The sequence below is a fragment of the Rattus norvegicus genome, chromosome 1, assembly GCF_036323735.1.
Source record: "Rattus norvegicus strain BN/NHsdMcwi chromosome 1, GRCr8, whole genome shotgun sequence".
NCBI classification, from domain to species: domain Eukaryota; kingdom Metazoa; phylum Chordata; class Mammalia; order Rodentia; family Muridae; genus Rattus; species Rattus norvegicus.
Genome location: NC_086019.1, coordinates 45,937,329 through 45,953,412, shown reverse-complemented (window position 1 = coordinate 45,953,412; position 16,084 = coordinate 45,937,329). Strand labels below are relative to the sequence as shown.

Sequence of the window (16,084 nt, the reverse complement as noted above, 5' to 3'; positions counted from 1 at the left end):
AACTTTTGTTTTATCACTAGTATTACTTTCCCCCATATCCAGTTTGCTATACTAAAAGTGATTTACTTGGAGGATGTGAGTTACTAGCATGAAAGTGACTTAGCTTCGGGGAGAAAGTACCTTAGTGCTTACTGTCCCCACACAGCCTGGCTCTGCTTCTTTAAGTTGGAGTGGTCGACTGCATGCTGTGTCTTTAATAACTCTTCTTTAATGTACAAACCAGTTTTTCCAAACTTTTGTTTTATCACTAGTATTACTTTCCCCCATATCCAGTTTGCTATACTAAAAGTGATTTGCTCTGTGCTCCTCCAGTTCAGAATCAGTTGCTCATTCTGTAGACAGAAGAAAAAGAGCTTTGGTGGCTCTTCACTGAGCTTCTAGGGCACTCGACCTGCTGGCTAGATCTCCAGCTTGTGCCTGGTAGCTGTGCCTAGGGAAGGGGCGGGTGCCCTCCCTGCCTCAGAGGGGAGCGTGTGGAGCCCCAGCCTTCAGCTCATGCGGCAGAAAGCCTTCTCCTCCACAGCTAATACCTGTTTCTCTGAAGATGGAACAGATTTATTCATTTGCTAATTATTTTCTCAGCTCTGAGGATGTTTGGACTTTAGGTTTTTGAGAGGTTTCTTTCTTTTCTCCATAGAAGTAAAGGAAATTTGTTTCCTTTTCCTGTCTCTCGGAAGCATTCATTCTTAGACTTGTTGTAGGACTCCTGGCTCCTTGGTGCTTCCAACCCGTTGTTTAGACCTGATGTCTGGTCCTGGTGCACTGTCTTCAGAGTAGCTTAAATCCGCAGCTCTCAGGGGACAGGTTAGACCAGGGCTACAACTGGCAGTCTGTACTGCATGCGTACTGATCTGTAAGTGAGGTACCAGGAGCCAGGACACACCCTCCCTTAGGTAACAGGTGCACTCAACCTAGATGACAAATCAGGTTCATTCTGAGTCAACCATGGACAGGGGCACCTCCATTAGGGAGGTGGATCCACGACCGTACACATCAGTCAAAACTCGTCAAAATACATATCGGATATTGGCAGATTTTACAGTGTGCAAATTATATCTCAGTATGTAACTTCAGGAAGATAAAGGGAGTCTCCTGGAACATGTTCAGAATTTAAAATTCACTGTCAGACATATTAAGAGAAGTGAGGATAATTTGGGTCACTTAATTTCAGATAGACTGGCTTGGTCTGTTTTTCTGCCTGGTTGGTGTGTCACCACTGTGAACATGTCACCTCTGGAAGCTTAAGGAGAGGCCTGCGGACTTTTCTCTACAAAGGGCCAGGCTCCCAGGCTCAGTCCGGCCTTGGCACACCCACTCAGCACTGCTGCTGCTCAGAAGTATGCAAAGGGAAGCATACCTGTGCCCCACTGACAGGCCCACACCGGAACTGACCTCAGCAAAGCTGAGCATGAGCAAAGCTGTGATTGGCACCATTGGTGCTTTTGGGGGAAAGTCATCAGAAATGAGCATTCTCTCAGCCTCAGTTACTGGGTGAGTGGGTAGAAGGTGGGATCGTAGAGAAGTAGCACCATGTTTGCATGGCCTTGGCTGTGAGAAGGATGGGTTTGCTCAGAGGACTTCCGGAGGGTTGTGAAGAGAAGGAGGAGACTGAACACAATACCTGTCTCCTAGATTCCTGTAGAAACCCAGGCAAGGGCCGAGTGTAGCTGTGACAGTTCAGAAGGAATGGTGGGGGTGAGGTTGAGTTACCTTCTGTTCCTGTAGCAGAATACCCGAGACAATCAGCTTCACAAGAGGAAAACTTTCAGTTGGCTCTCAGTTTTGGGGTTTTGTTCCTTTGCTGGTTGCTTTTAGGCCCTTGGTGTGGCAGCTCATGGTGGTGGGAGCGTATTGGTGTTGATAAGACTGTGTACACATCTCGACATCTAGAAGGAGCCCAGTATTTCCTTCATGGGTAAGTCCTGAGTGACTTACCTTCCTCCCCAAGTCACACTCCTAAAGTGTGGGTAGGGACCGAGACTTAGAGGCCTTTGGGGAGCTCTCTCTCTTTCTCTCTCTCTCTCTAGGGCCGTGTGAATGATGAGGGATGCCTAGCAGGTACAGGTGACTGCAGCGATGGACAGAGAGTGGGGACCTGGGATTAAGACCAGCAGGGAAGATGGTTTTAAGAATTGAGCCTAGCGTACTTTGTCAATGTCAAGGTCATTAACCCGAACAGGAAGATAAAGTGGCAGTGGGGGCCAGGGGGAGCTAGTGTGTGTGTGTGTGTGTGTGTGTGTGTGTGTGTGTGTGTGTGTGTGTGTGTGTGTTTGAGCCTTATCATGAGAGGTGGTTGGTTCTTCACACATATGGGTCATGCTTGCTTTTCCTTAAGCAAGTGACTCTTGTGCACATAGCTCCTATAGGAAGTAGACTTTCAGGGGCTAGAGAGATGTCTCAGCATCTGGGGCTTCCAGTGGACTCAGGTTTGATCCCTAGCATGCACATAGTGGCTAAGAACCGTCTGTAGCCCAGTCCCAGGGAGCCTGATGCCCTCTTCTGACCCCTGAGGTGACCAGGCACACATGTGGTGCTGCACATGCATGTATATAGTCAAAACACCATGACATATAAAATAAAAAAGTAATGCAAGTCTGAAAAAAATCGAAACCATTTGTTTCTACAAGTAATATAGCGAGTGCTACACTACTAGGCACATGGTATTCTTTAAGAAAGAAACAGTTTTAAAACCAAGAAAAGCTTTATATTGGTTACTTTTCTGTTGGCTGTGCTAAAGCCTTCAGCCAAGGCAGCTTACAGAAGGCTTGTGGTTCATGTATCAGGGTCACAGCAGGAGTGAAGCCAAGCACTCACATCTTGAACTGCAAGTAGGAAGCACAGAGAGCAAACTAGAAATAGCATGAGCCTTTAGACTCTCAAAGACAGCCTCCACTGATACTCTTCCTCCAAGAAGACCATACCTCCAGCCCTTTCAAACAGTTCTACCAGCTGGGTACAGACATTCAAAGTCCCAGAACTTTGGGGGTTATTTATCATTTAGACCATCACGTGTATATGTGTGTGCATTTGTATGTGTGCACATGTGTGTGCTATGAGAACCAGAAGACAACCTGTTATAGTCAGTTCTCTCCTGTTACTCTCTGTGTCCTGGGGTTTGAAACCACATCCTAAGGCTTGACGGCAGGTGCCTCTGTCAACTGAGCCGTCCTGCCAGCCCGGTTTTGATGTTTTTAATAGCTTGCCTTATATTATCTCTGATGTATAGCCACGACTTTAAGAATCTCGCTAGGACTTGGTGTGACAAAAACTTGTGTTAAAAGTAAATAACAAACATTATAATGGGCCAGAACCAGCCATTCGGACTTCAGCACTCTTCTTTCTCAGTATAGGGTGCTCGTTGGGTCCTTACACTTTCAAGCACATAAGAATCTGAGAAACCCAGTGAGCTTACCAGAGTTGGGTCACATTAGTAAACTGAAATTCTTCCTGATTTTTTTTTTTTGGGGGGGGAGGGTCATGACATATAAGTAAAGTTTTTACATTTTCTTTAATTTGTTACGTGGAAAAACCTAGTCTTCCCTGCAGACTGGGAAATAGAATTTAAGTTCTTGGTTGCTAAGGGCCCACCCCTTTCCCTGCCCCTTGCACTGGGGACCACCACCAACAAGAGGCTAGGTAATCGGGGTTGAAACTTACACAATTTCAGGTAAGTGTTAGAGAGGCCAGTGTGGAAACAGATCAGGAACGTCCCATGAAGGGCTGGAGAGGGGCTGTCATAGATGCTAAGATGGCCAGGGAGAGAACCTAAGAACGTAGGGACAGACAGGATACGGGGACAGCAGAAGAGGAGGGCAGGTTTGTTTTTGGTATGAAAAAAGGATATAGATTACCTGTGACATTTGGCAGTTGCTGGGTGCTTAGAGGTGGCCAGTTATGTGTGATTAGCTTTCATGTGTGACTTCAGCCAGCAGAAGGCTGGGGATGGGGCCTAGATGTAGCCTTTCATCTCTTCAAAGACGTCTATAGGCCCCCCTTGAGAAACGAGTGCGCAGCCCACCCTCTGTGAGGACTGGACTTCTCAAGAGTAACTAGCCACTTATTCTTGCTACCTACAAGAGTCCCAAAGTTGAGGACAACCTCTGGGCATGCAGGCTGTTAAGCTGTTCCTCCCTGTCCCTGAACCCCCAATGAACTTTGTCCTAGAGGGAACCATCTAAGGGTTAACAATGTCTGTCTTGGCAACAACTTCACACACACACACTTAGAAAGTTGAAGACTCAAATAAATCAAATCATGTGCTGTTTTTTTATTTCATAAAATTTGCAGAGTATCCGTTACGTGTTTTGTTCTGTGTTAAGCTCTTTATATCACTGACGTCTAGTTTTCATTATAATTATTTTCCGGGGAGTGTTAGTACTGAGCCTCTTACCTTTCTGGAGACAAGTCAGGATGAAAGGAGCTAGATCAGACTGCTGGCCTGCCCCCACCACGCCCTCGACACACCCTGTCCCGTCTCTGCCCCGCCCCTGCCCCACTTTCTTCAGGTTTCATTGTGTGTTTAATTGGATTTGGGCAAATGACATACTTTTAACTGAATTTTACTTAATCATACATCTCTTATAAATTCCTCAAAGACTGGATTGACAGTAGGTACACTTGTGAGCAGAGCAGCAGAATGGCTTGCAGCAGGCCCCAAAGCTGTTAGAGTGGTTTACTCATGTCTGAGCCCCCTCTACTGTGGGGCTGCGTAATAGTTTAAATTAGCTGTTTGTGAATGCCTAATTGTATTCTAAACAATAGGATCAATGAACAACAGGCCACAGTGCACTGGGATAATACAGCTCTGTGGCAGTGCTGTTTAAGAGACAGCCATTCAGTGTCTATGCTACCTTACAGGAAAGAGCGTGAACCACACTAGGGTATGTCCTTACGATGCTTGCACTCGATAATCCAGCTTCTCCGAGCTTCTGATGACTTGAGCTCAGACTGCTTACGCACCTTAGAAACCTCAAGGCCATGCTCAGTGTTCTGTGATCTTCGGTTGTCAGTTTCTGACTGTTGTAACCTGTGCTCTAGAATGTTCATTAAAACCCATTTAGGCTTCTCTAGGCCCCAAGTGCTTCCTTAGGGTCCTAGTTCTGCTTCTGACACCCTGTTCCCTCTGTTTTTTGTGGAAATTCAAGCAGGACTCTGGTCTTTTTCCTCACTTCTTACTTTACTGGGTGCTGTTTACCCAGTAGCCATGGTATATAGTTTGTTCATTGTAAAAAAAAATTTTAAGAGAGGTTTTAATGTATTCCACCTGGCTTCCAACTTACTGCATAGCCAAGACTGGCACTGAACATCTACCTTCTTGCTTATCCATCGGTTGAGTTGGGGGGTGCAGGTGTGCTTTACCATGCCTGGTTTTATGTGGTGTTAGGGATGGAACCCCAACCTATGTGTGTTAGCCAAACACTGTATCACCCAGGTCACATACCCAGCCCTTTGCTGTAAGTTTAATGGTAGAGCTGATTCTATTGCACAAACTAACGTGAGCCAGTCTGTTAGCACTGTGCCTGAATTTTGAGTAGTGCTCTTTCCTGGCACCATGAGTAACATCTGTATGGGTCCCACTGGTCCATGAGGGGAAAGGTTATACGTGTGGATGAGTGTGAACTAGGACAGCTAGCTAGCTCTGTGTGCTTTGCCTCCAGCTCTCCTGTCAGAGAAGTCAGCGATTGTGAGGCTGACTCAACACATTTACAGCTTCACCCTGGCCACAGCATAGCCCCTCTCCTTGGCTTACAGATGGCCACCTTTTCCCGTGTTCTCAGCTCTATTTGCCTTGCAAGGACAGGGGTTGAAAGCGTGCCAGCAACTTCACTGGAGCCTCTCTAAATATATTCTGCGGTCTTGGGAGTTAGGCTGTCTGTCGGGTATTCCAGTTTTAGTTGGACACCGTTCACTCTCGAGGTTAAAGGGTGATGTAATTGTCATCAACCTTTATGGCGAATGAAACATCCTTTTAAAGTTTAGGATTAGGCTAGGGGAGGCCACATCTTGGAGGAGAGGAGAGTGCTGGGTTTGCTCATGACAAGGCTTAGAGATGTCTACATTTTAGGGCGGTTTGTCTTCACTTCCTCCATTTTTGATCATTGAGCGCTGAAGGACCTATGGACTGCTAAGGGTCTGCGGTAGGACAGAATTGGGGTGACCTTTGACCCCAGTTGGGGCATCTGCCTCAACACGTGCTGGTGCTCTTAACTTCTACTGTCTGACTAATTTGTGTGCCACAGACAGCACTCAAGGATGTTGGGAGTGGGTTGGGTTTGCACCAGTGTCTGCAGCATCCTGCTGTGACTAGGCCCCTCTTGTATAGATATCTGCTTAGTTAGGGTTTTACTGCTGTGAACAGACACCATGACCAAGGCAACTCTTATAAAGGACAGCATTTAATTGGGGCTGGCTTACAGGTTCAGAGGTTCAGTCCATTATCATCTTGGTGGGAACATGCCAATGTCCAGGCAGGCATGGCACAGGAGGAGCTGAGAGTTCTACATCTTCATCTGAAGGCTGCTAGAAGACTGGCTTCCAGGGAGCTAGGACAAGGGTCTCAAAGCCTTTGTCCACAATGACACACTTCTTCCAACAAGGCCACACCTCCTAATAGTGCCACTCCCCTGGCCAAGCATGTTCAAACCATCACAGCTGCTTGTAAGTTTCAGAACCCCTTGTTCTCTTCTGAGTGTCCTGTCAGGAGGACGGTGGTAGAAGTTTGTGAGGCAGAGACAGAGTTTATCTTCCATGTCAGATTTTAATATCTATGGGCTTGAGCATTGCCAAAAGTAAATGAAGCAATTTATATATACCTTTTCCAACTTTGAGAGCTACCCACTCACATGACACAGTCTTTAAAAATGTCGAATGAGATACATACATATGCTTGCAAGAATGTCTGTGTGTCTGCACACACGTGTTCATCTATGTGTATCTGTGTTGGACTCAGGGATGTTTTCCACAGGCTTTGACCAGTTATATTGAATGCTTGTCCTTCATGTGGGGATTGAAGTTGTATTAATAGTGTCTCTTTGCATCTCATATAAATATAGGCTTTTGAAATACCAAGACAACTTCTTACTAAGATCAAACAGATTAATTGCTTGGGAGTAATATTTTTTCCCCATAATCACATGATAAGAAGTTGGCCTGGGAGTTCCGTGTTCAGGAGTAAAGATTCCCAGGGCTGCTGAGTCGCCTCACTTTAGCCACTTTATTAACTTTAAGATGAGATATTATTTGAGTAGTATTTGACCTGGAAAAATCCCAGGTGCTGGGGCCGGTGTCTTGTCCCTTAAAGTCTGTGTTCACCACAAAATTCCCAGTTACAGTGGACAGACACGCAATACAAACAGGCTTAAGCTAGACTGTTTGTTTCAATTTGTTTCAATTTCTGGGATAGAAGGCTCTTAGATCATTTTCCCTTTCTTTCTCAAAGGAGTTTATTCTCAGAAAACTGACCAAAGGAGTGCTGCCCCACCACCAGGGTCGTGTCCTGTGACTTCTGACTGGGTTCTGTCTTCTCGTATCTGCATATCATGTATCAAGGAAGATCATGATTGGCTCGGCTTAAGTCACTTGATTGTTACTGGGGTATTGTTGCCAGGCAGGCTATGTATCAGTCACAGTTGCCAGCATCTTGACTGGCAGGCCTATTGGGAGAGGAGTTGGTTAGAAAACAGATAGCTTGTATTTAATACAGATATAAATGTTTCAAGTCTGTGGGGGTTGCTGTTTACCCTTTTTGTTGTCCGGAAATGGGAAGTGTCTATCCTAAAGCCATGCTGGGCTGGATCCACTTGAGAATTTGCAGTGCCCATGTCCAACCTGTTCGAGATAAGATGTCGCAGGGAAGGGAGGGGCCCGTCGGTCGGAACACATGTCCGACAGTTGCTAAGGCTGATTTAACGTGGGCTCTGGGCCACCATGGCAATAACGGGCTTTTCACGTTTTCTTTTCCTAGGGTTGGATGACTGCCTGCAGCCGTACGTCCACAAGTTTGAGCGGGAGAAGATAGATGGGGAGCAGTTGCTAAAGATCTCCCACCAGGATCTCGAGGAACTGGGGGTCACGCGGATCGGACACCAAGAGCTGGTGTTGGAGGCTGTGGACCTTCTCTGCGCACTGGTTAGTCTGGGAGAAGGGGAGCTGCTCTGTGGTGACTGTCCAGTCCTCTTGGGCTCAGCCCATCCTCACATTCTTAAGAAGGGTGCAAAGGAGTACCGGCCAAAAATCAGAGGAGGAAACAAAGCAGCTTCTAGAGGAAAGGCTAGCAAACGAGGAGCCGTGAGCTTAGACTGGCACACTTTTATGCACGTATGCATGCGTATGTGTGAGTGCTTGATTAAGTGTTAAATGCACATGCGTGTGTATGTGTCAAGGCTGAAGGACAATTTTGAGTGTTACCCATGGAAATACTGTCTACCTTTGAGACGGTCTTTCTCATTGGCCTCCAGCTCACCAGTTAAGAGTAGATTATCTGACCAGTAAGCCCCAGGGATCCTCCTGGCCCCACCTCTCAAATCCCTGGAATTCAGGTTTGTGGCATTGGGCCTGGCATTTTTATCTGTGTGCTGGGCGTAGGGCCTCACACTTACAGTAAGGTGAGTATCTTACCAACTGTTTGAGCAATCTTCCCCAAGCCCTTTCTTTTCCCCTTGAATGAATGCACTTAAAAATTAGCACGCAAGGTATTTGTAACACAATGTTCTTAAACAGAGTGCATTTGAGTAGGTTCTGCTCCCTTCTCTCTCCTTCATCCTTACCTCCCATCCTCTTCAATCCCACCTCAGGCTCTTTTCCTCTTCGTTGGCACATTTATCTCTTTGTTTACCCGCGCTTCCCTAGCATCTGTCTTTATCCTTAGCCTTTATCCACGTTTACACCCGCTCACATAAACATCACACCCCCGTCAGTTAATAAAGTTTTATTAGAACTCAGTGTGCGTAGTCATGGATGCATGTATTATCCAAGGCTGCCTTTGTGCTGCAGGAACAGAACAGAGCCTCTCTATCACAGACCACGTGTCCCTCCAAAACCCAAAGTGTTTACTGTCTCATGTACAGAGAAGTGTGGTCTGTTACCAAAAAACCGTGTCTGTGTTAGGCTTATTTTCGGTCTTTTATAAAGCACAGAATGATGGGGACAGCTGTTAATGAGGATGCCATTTTCAAAGTTGAAATGAGAAATGCTAAATGTTCACGTCTGTTTCTGTTACTATAAAAGGCACCGTGAGTTTCACAGATACTCTGTTTAAATAACCGGTGTTTGTGCTCGACACGACCAACCAAAGAAATGGCAGCTAGATGGGCAGGAATGTGAACTTTGCTCCAGAGCTTCGGTATACAGGGTGGGTGTGTGAACCCTGCCCAAGTCCTGTGTGGCTGTACCTGTGGTTCCTAGGCAATCCATTCAGCTGTGGCGTAAAAACACCCATAAAGGCATTTGTTTACAAACCGGCTGGCATGGGTGAGGCTCGGGTCTCTTGTCATGGTGCCATGCTTAGGAAACTGTTCACTTAACTGTCGGGCTTGGGTGCCCTCCCCCTCCCCAGCATTCAGGCCGGGTTAGTAATACTCTGAAGCTGAGCCAAGTGGGATATACAATTACATCACCCAGCACGGTGGGAATGGAGGTGGCGTGGTGATGTCGCCCCTGCTGGTCTGCGTTCCACCGATTCTATGATACTCCCTGCATTGTGAGTGTCCTTTTTTCCTTAAAATGGATAGAGCCCTATCTTCTGCTCTGAGATGCTCCGCTCTTGTTTAGGAGAGTAATGGGGAAATTATTTGTGGTTGATAAATGAGCTGTCACAAGGGAGACACAGTGGCCAAGTGGTCTGCATGCTGGCCTGGGAGACAGGATTTTTGGATCCTAATCTTGGCTCCGCTCCAGGCTACTCCTCCTGTGATCCCCGGGGGAATGTGGTGTCTGTTCCCCTCATCTGTACGCTAACTGTCACTGTCGGTGCGGCCGTGGTGTTCTGCATTGCTGGGGATATGTCCAAGCATCCTGTTTATTATTAAAACTGTCTGCTCTTCAGAGCCAAACATGCTTGGGTTTACTTCTGTTACGCTTTCTGGGAAACACAGCTTTGCAGTCTTTGCTGCTAGAATGTTCTGTGCATTGTGTCTGTCTTTTTGGTTGCGGTATACTTTAAGGACAAGAAAACTGCTTTGTGCGTCTGGGGGTTAGGGGAGGAGAAATAGCAGCGGCCCCGTGGACAGTCTTTCTGCGCTTTCCTTTTTGCTGCCTCTGAAAGCGTTGCACCAAAGTGAACAAAGCTGGACCCATGCCAGAACCTAAAGCCGTGTTTCATCCCCTACAATTTCCTACTAATTTCCTCTGTAGACCAGGCTCTGACCTCAGTCTCATGGGGGCTACTCTGAACAGCAGTGTACCTTGTCTGCATTGCCGGGGGAAGAGGGGTGGTACCCCTCCTCCAGAGGCTGCAAGTGAATGGTTGTCTGGGTGGGAGAGAGTCTAATATGGTTTTATTAAGTAACTTTAGTCTTCATATAATCTGTAAAATGGTGTTACTTTCATCCGCTGCCCTGTGCACATTTGGATGGTTACGTGGGTGAGTGTCTTGCATTGAATAATTTGCTTGCTGGTCAGTTAAAGTGGAGCTGTAGTTTGGCCCTGATTCTTACAGAGGTTTCTAGGTAAACTAGTTTTAGTGGCTGTTTTTTTTTTTTTTTTTTTTTTTTTTGATGGGCAGGAAGTGAACAGAATTTGGATTAAGAAAGGATGTAGGGGTAAGAAATCACTGGAGAGTTTTGGAACAATGATAAGGACAGATAGAATGGAGAAGGACCTAAACAGAGAGAGGGAGTCTATAAATAACTGGTGAATTATAGTTAGACAATAGTTAGATACCATCCCAAGTTCAAGCCGCCTCCCCCTTCCCCCACTTGCAGGGGCAGAGGGTGACTGACACACACCGTAGCTGCCCTGTTCTCATGAGGGAGCTTTTGCCACATCTGGCTGCTCATGGGAGGACTAACTACAATTAAATAGAAGTCAGCTTTTCGTTGTATTAGCTTTATCACAAGTACTAAGTAGCTGTGGGTGTCAGTGGCCGCCATATTGTAGCACAGGACTGCCAACAGTTCTATTGGACAGCATTGACCAGAAACATTCAGTGGGCAATGAGAAACATCATGGAGACCCATGTTCTTTGCAAAGCGGGTGGAGCTCTGGTTTCTTGAAGATGGAGGTGGAAGATCGGTGTCTCAGGTTCATGGAGGATGAGGTGTGAACAGGTTGGAGTTGTACCAGTGTTGAGTGATGCCACTCCAAGCTGTAGTTCAGGGAAATGGCTGTATGGACCAGCATAGTATGTCTGCATTGTATCCCTCTCAGGCCGTTCATTGTTCATCATTTACCTGTGACACGTCATTCAAAAAAATCTCTCTGTGGTGGAGAGATGTTAGGCAGTGGGGAGTCTTTGCTGGTCATTTTTATTTGACTTGATCTTGCTGCGACTGATAATGTACAGAAAACTGTAAGTGACATATTTCTTGGGTTGCCATGCAGTAGTCTAGTCTGAGAAAGTGTTCCTTTTCCATTTGGTTGTGGCCCTGAAAGCCCCACATTTCCTGATGTCCCCGGCCACACTAGGACTCTTCCCAGCTAATTCATGTCTTGTTCTCTGTTTTGAAGTAGAGACAAACGGGAGGGGACATCTCCCCACTCCCAGCTTTAAAATTATGCTCAAGTGTACATATACCTCATCTTTCTAGTTTTGTAGTTTATTTAGGGGGGAAAGAAACCAACCTGAACAAACCCAGCTGAAAAAGAAAAGAATCAGTTGTAAAATAAGCCTTTTCCCCTTTGTTTTTATTTTTAAAGCCAGTTAGTGTCTTCTGCAACAGTAAGATGTATTCTAATTTCCACTGTGCCCTGGAAGTAAGTGTCATATAGGAACAGAAATTCCAAGTCCTTCCTGGTAATGTTGTCTGTAGAACACTGGCCTCCCCTGCTTTTAGTGAATGTTCTCCATAGATGTCGGCGCCTGGGTAATTGGCAGAGTGAGGGAACGTTCCCTGGCATCCTGGGCACAGGCTTTCCCTTCCAAACACTCTGTGTCCAGTAGATGCCTTACCCATCACGTGAGGTTTTGATATTAAAAGTGATGGTGGGAACATATCCTTATTTCTTCTTCTCTGCTGAATGAAGATAGTCTATTTTAGACTTCAGGGGAAAAAAAGTCAGTGGCAGGGAAAAAAGTGAATATAAGATTTAGATCGAATATTGATGTTACTACAGGAAATAATTTTAAGTTTATACAGACTTTAAAAGCTGCTGAGCTAGCTCTTCTTTAACGTTTTAAAACGTTATTTTCAATCTGTATGTTTGGGTGTTTTGTCTGCATATGTGCCCAAGTGTCTGCAGGGGATAGAAGAGGGCCTTGGATTGCCTGGGAAGGAAGTCGTGATGGCTGTGAGCAGAGAATAGAATATGGGTCCGCTGAACAGCAGCCTTAACCACCAAGTGATTTCTCCAGTTCCGAAAAGTTTTTTTTTTTTTAATTTTTTTTTTAACTAGAAGCATTATACATTTAAACCTCCCATGAAGTCTGTTTAAAGTTAGAGTCATCTTCACTAAAACCAGAGCCGTGTGTTGTTACTAACCTATCATTTCTTAGTGAAAGAGAAAGTTATTGCAAACTCTTGAATGTGTGTATACTGTAGATGTATATTGATTGTGCATGTTTGCTGTGGATGTGTAGACTGTGCATGTTTGCTGTAGATGTGTAGACTGTGCATGTGTGCTGTGGATGTGTAGACTGTGCATGTTTGCTGTAGATGTGTAGACTGAGTGTGTGCTGTAGAAGTGTAGACTGCATGTGTGCTGTGGATGTGTAGACTGTGCATGTGTGCTGTGGATGTGTAGACTGTGCATGTGTGCTGTGGATGTGTAGACTGTGCATGTTTGCTGTGGATGTGTAGACTGTGCATGTGTGCTGTGGATGTGTAGACCGTGCATGTTTGCTGTGGATGTGTAGACTGTGCATGTGTGCTGCGGATGTGTAGACTGTGCATGTGTGCTGTGGATGTGTAGACCGTGCATGTTTGCTGTAGATGTGTAGACTGTGCATGTTTGCCCCTCTCTGTCCCTGACAGAGGTGGCTGGGGTAGTTCAGACATGTCCTGATGCTCCAGAAGAGCTAGGTCCGTGACTAGAGAACATCCATGAATTAAGCTTCTTCGGTTTGCACTGGGTTTGCCAGCTCATCCCCATTCTTCTGTTTCTTTGGTTTTTGAGATGCAGCATGTAGTCCTACTTCACTTCAAACTATCCATGCTCCTGCCTCAGCTTCCTAGTTGCTGGGTGAAGTGTGTGTACCCACACACCTGGTCAGTTTGTCTTACTCTTGTCTGCTGTCCATCTATCCTATGTTCATCTCGTGTCTTGGCTTTCCCTTGGGTTGGGTGTTGGGAAGTGGATGTACTCGGCATGCTGAGCCAGAGGTTGAATCCCAGCCTGTCTTTGGTCACCCATGTAGTCAGGTGTCACCATTCTCAGGCCTGAGTCTCTTCAGCAGTTAAAGCGTAATGCAGGTGGAGCCTCTGTCTTCTGAGGACGGGAGACCTGTGAAACATTTGGAATGTCGGTGCGAGATGCTCATCTCATCTTCTTTAAGGTCACGGTCAAGGCACAGACACTCTAGCAATACAATACGTGATTGCCTCCCTGTATAGAAATCAAAGATGAATAATTTTACGTTTATAATTGAGTACCATCCACAAGATATGTTATGTGCATGCAGATATTCCAAAATCTGAAACCATCCCGAATCTAAAACATTCGGATAAGGGACACTCAGTGTACTGGCTAGCTTTGTGTCAGTTTGATACTAGCTAGAGTCCTTTGGGAAACCGATATTGAGAAAATATCCCTTTCAGATTGACCTGTGGGCAAAGCCTGTGGTACAGTTCCTTGGTTGATGATTCACTGGAGGGCGCAGCCCACTGTGGGTGGGACCACCCCTAGGCTGGTGCTGAGCAGGCCATGATAAGCAGCACCCCTCCAAGGCGGCTGAGTCAGCTCCTGCCTCCAGGTTCCTGCCATGATTTCCTGAAATTGATGTTTCTAAAGCAGGCCTGCTTGTAAGCGGAACATGGCTCAAAGAACACAGATTAAATTGTGGGTGAACAAATAGTGTTGCCGTTTCTCCATCCCTTCTGTTGGAAATCCATCTCTTCATCACCTGCGGTGCTGTGGTGAGCGCCACACAGACAACCCTGGCTTGGCCTGTGGTCCAGATGGGGCACAAATAGGTGACAGGCTGGAGAGTAACCAGAAGGCACTATACTTATCTCAGGGAACACATGCAATGGTATGTTCAGGAGACATTGTTAGTTGTCAGATCTGGGGAGTGAGCTTCTGATGTCTGATATGTGTGTGCGCATGTGTGTGTGTGTGTGTGTGTGTGTGTGTGTGTGTGTGTGCGCATGTGTGTGTGTGTGTGTGTGTGCGCACACATGTACTTGCTAGCATCCTGCTGCTCAGGAGAGCTTTCCTCACAAAGGTAACCCTACCACCTATCAGTTAGACAAAGTTTGCTCTGGACTGAGTGGTCAGGAGTCCTGGCCCAACGAGGTCATCTGCCCAGGCCTGAGGGATAGGGATGGACTCTCTTTGCTTTGATCTACTTGAAGAGCATTTTACAATAAGGGGCTGGGGAGAACACAGCCCCCTGAGACAGGAGGAGGCTAAGGGAGAGCAGAGTACAGGCCAGCGTGTGGGAAGGTTGGTGGGGTGGGCAGAATTTTGTGGGGGTTGGGTGGTTTACTCCAGCTACTCAGGGTCTCCCAGGTCATTTTGAGACGTTGATAGTTTCGAATTTTTCTCTCTTGAATCTATTTCCCGCAGAATTATGGCCTTGAAACTGATAACATGAAGAACTTGGTTCTGAAGCTGCGGGCATCCTCCCATAATCTGCAGAATTACATAAGTAGCCGGCGGAAGAGCCCAGCCTACGATGGGAACACGTCCCGCAAGCCCCCCAATGAGTTCCTGACTTCTGTGGTAGAGCTCATTGGTGCTGCCAAGGCCCTGCTGGCTTGGCTGGATCGGTAAGCTGTGCTTTAATGCAGCCTGGGGCAGGGCACACGGAGGGCCTGGGTCGCTCAGCAGCCTCAACCTTGCCTCAGGAAGAGAAGCCATTGTCCCCGGGTCTCCCTCTCCCTGGAATTCAAGGGTCATGGGTCAGAGGTAGATATTAGGGTGCCTTGGAAGGTCAGCAACAGGAACAAATGAGCGCTAGGTCAGAGGCAGTGGAACTGAGCTAAAGGTTACTTTACTGAGATAAAGGATTAGCCCTGGAGTGTGGGCATGGCATGGAGCAGTTAGCAGACCCGGCTTGACTCACTTCAGTTCAGCGTCTTGTCTTTCCATTCTGATTCTTGGTTTGTTTGTTTGTTTTTAAAGTAGAATGTTTTTATTAATTTTTTGAGACTTTCATACAATGTTTCTTATTCCTATTCAACCCCCCTCCTCCTCACAACTCCTCCTGGATCCACTCTCCTCCCCTTGTGCCCTCTTCCCCAGTTTTCCCTGAGCCTTGGCTGTAGGTGTTGTGTTGTAAATGTTTCACCTGGGGGCAGGTACCCCATGACAAGTTGATCTCTGCGTGTTGACCAGTTTGTTTTCTGTAATGATCTCAGTCTACTGTTAAAGAAACTTATTTGATGAGGGGTGAGAGATACATGTATCTGTGAGTTTAAGGGCAGGATTAAGAATACAGTTAGACATTATACTGGTTTAGGAAACTGCAGTCGGGGGCTCTCCTGGATTCCGTGGCCTCACCAGTCACAGGAAGTTGGCTAAATTTACAGGCGTGAAATCACTATTGAGCAGGCCTTAAGTGCAATTAGACAGCTGCTAGTGCTGCTGGGATCTTTCAGAATAGCTCACCATGATGGTTCTTGCTGTGGTTCATAGGTAATACAACTGGACAGTTTATCGGTTGCTTTTCCCCTTGGCAATTTGCACGGCCCCTTTGGATGCTGTAAGAAGAGCAGGTCCTTGGGTCAGATTTCTGTATTACGTGTTCAGAAGAAGATGCATGATGCAA

At 46.4% G+C, this 16,084-nt stretch overlaps 1 protein-coding gene across 1 annotated transcript in view; it reads left to right on the top strand.

The window, feature by feature from the left end:
- The window catches only part of Cnksr3 (Cnksr family member 3), a 92,341-nt gene that overhangs the window by 43,509 nt on the left and 32,748 nt on the right, over positions 1 to 16,084 (top strand). Inside the window, exons 2-3 of the mRNA NM_001012061.1 lie at positions 7,964 to 8,127; positions 14,881 to 15,083. Coding sequence (NP_001012061.1) covers positions 7,964 to 8,127; positions 14,881 to 15,083 — 367 coding nt within the window. The remainder of the gene's footprint in view (positions 1 to 7,963; positions 8,128 to 14,880; positions 15,084 to 16,084) is intronic.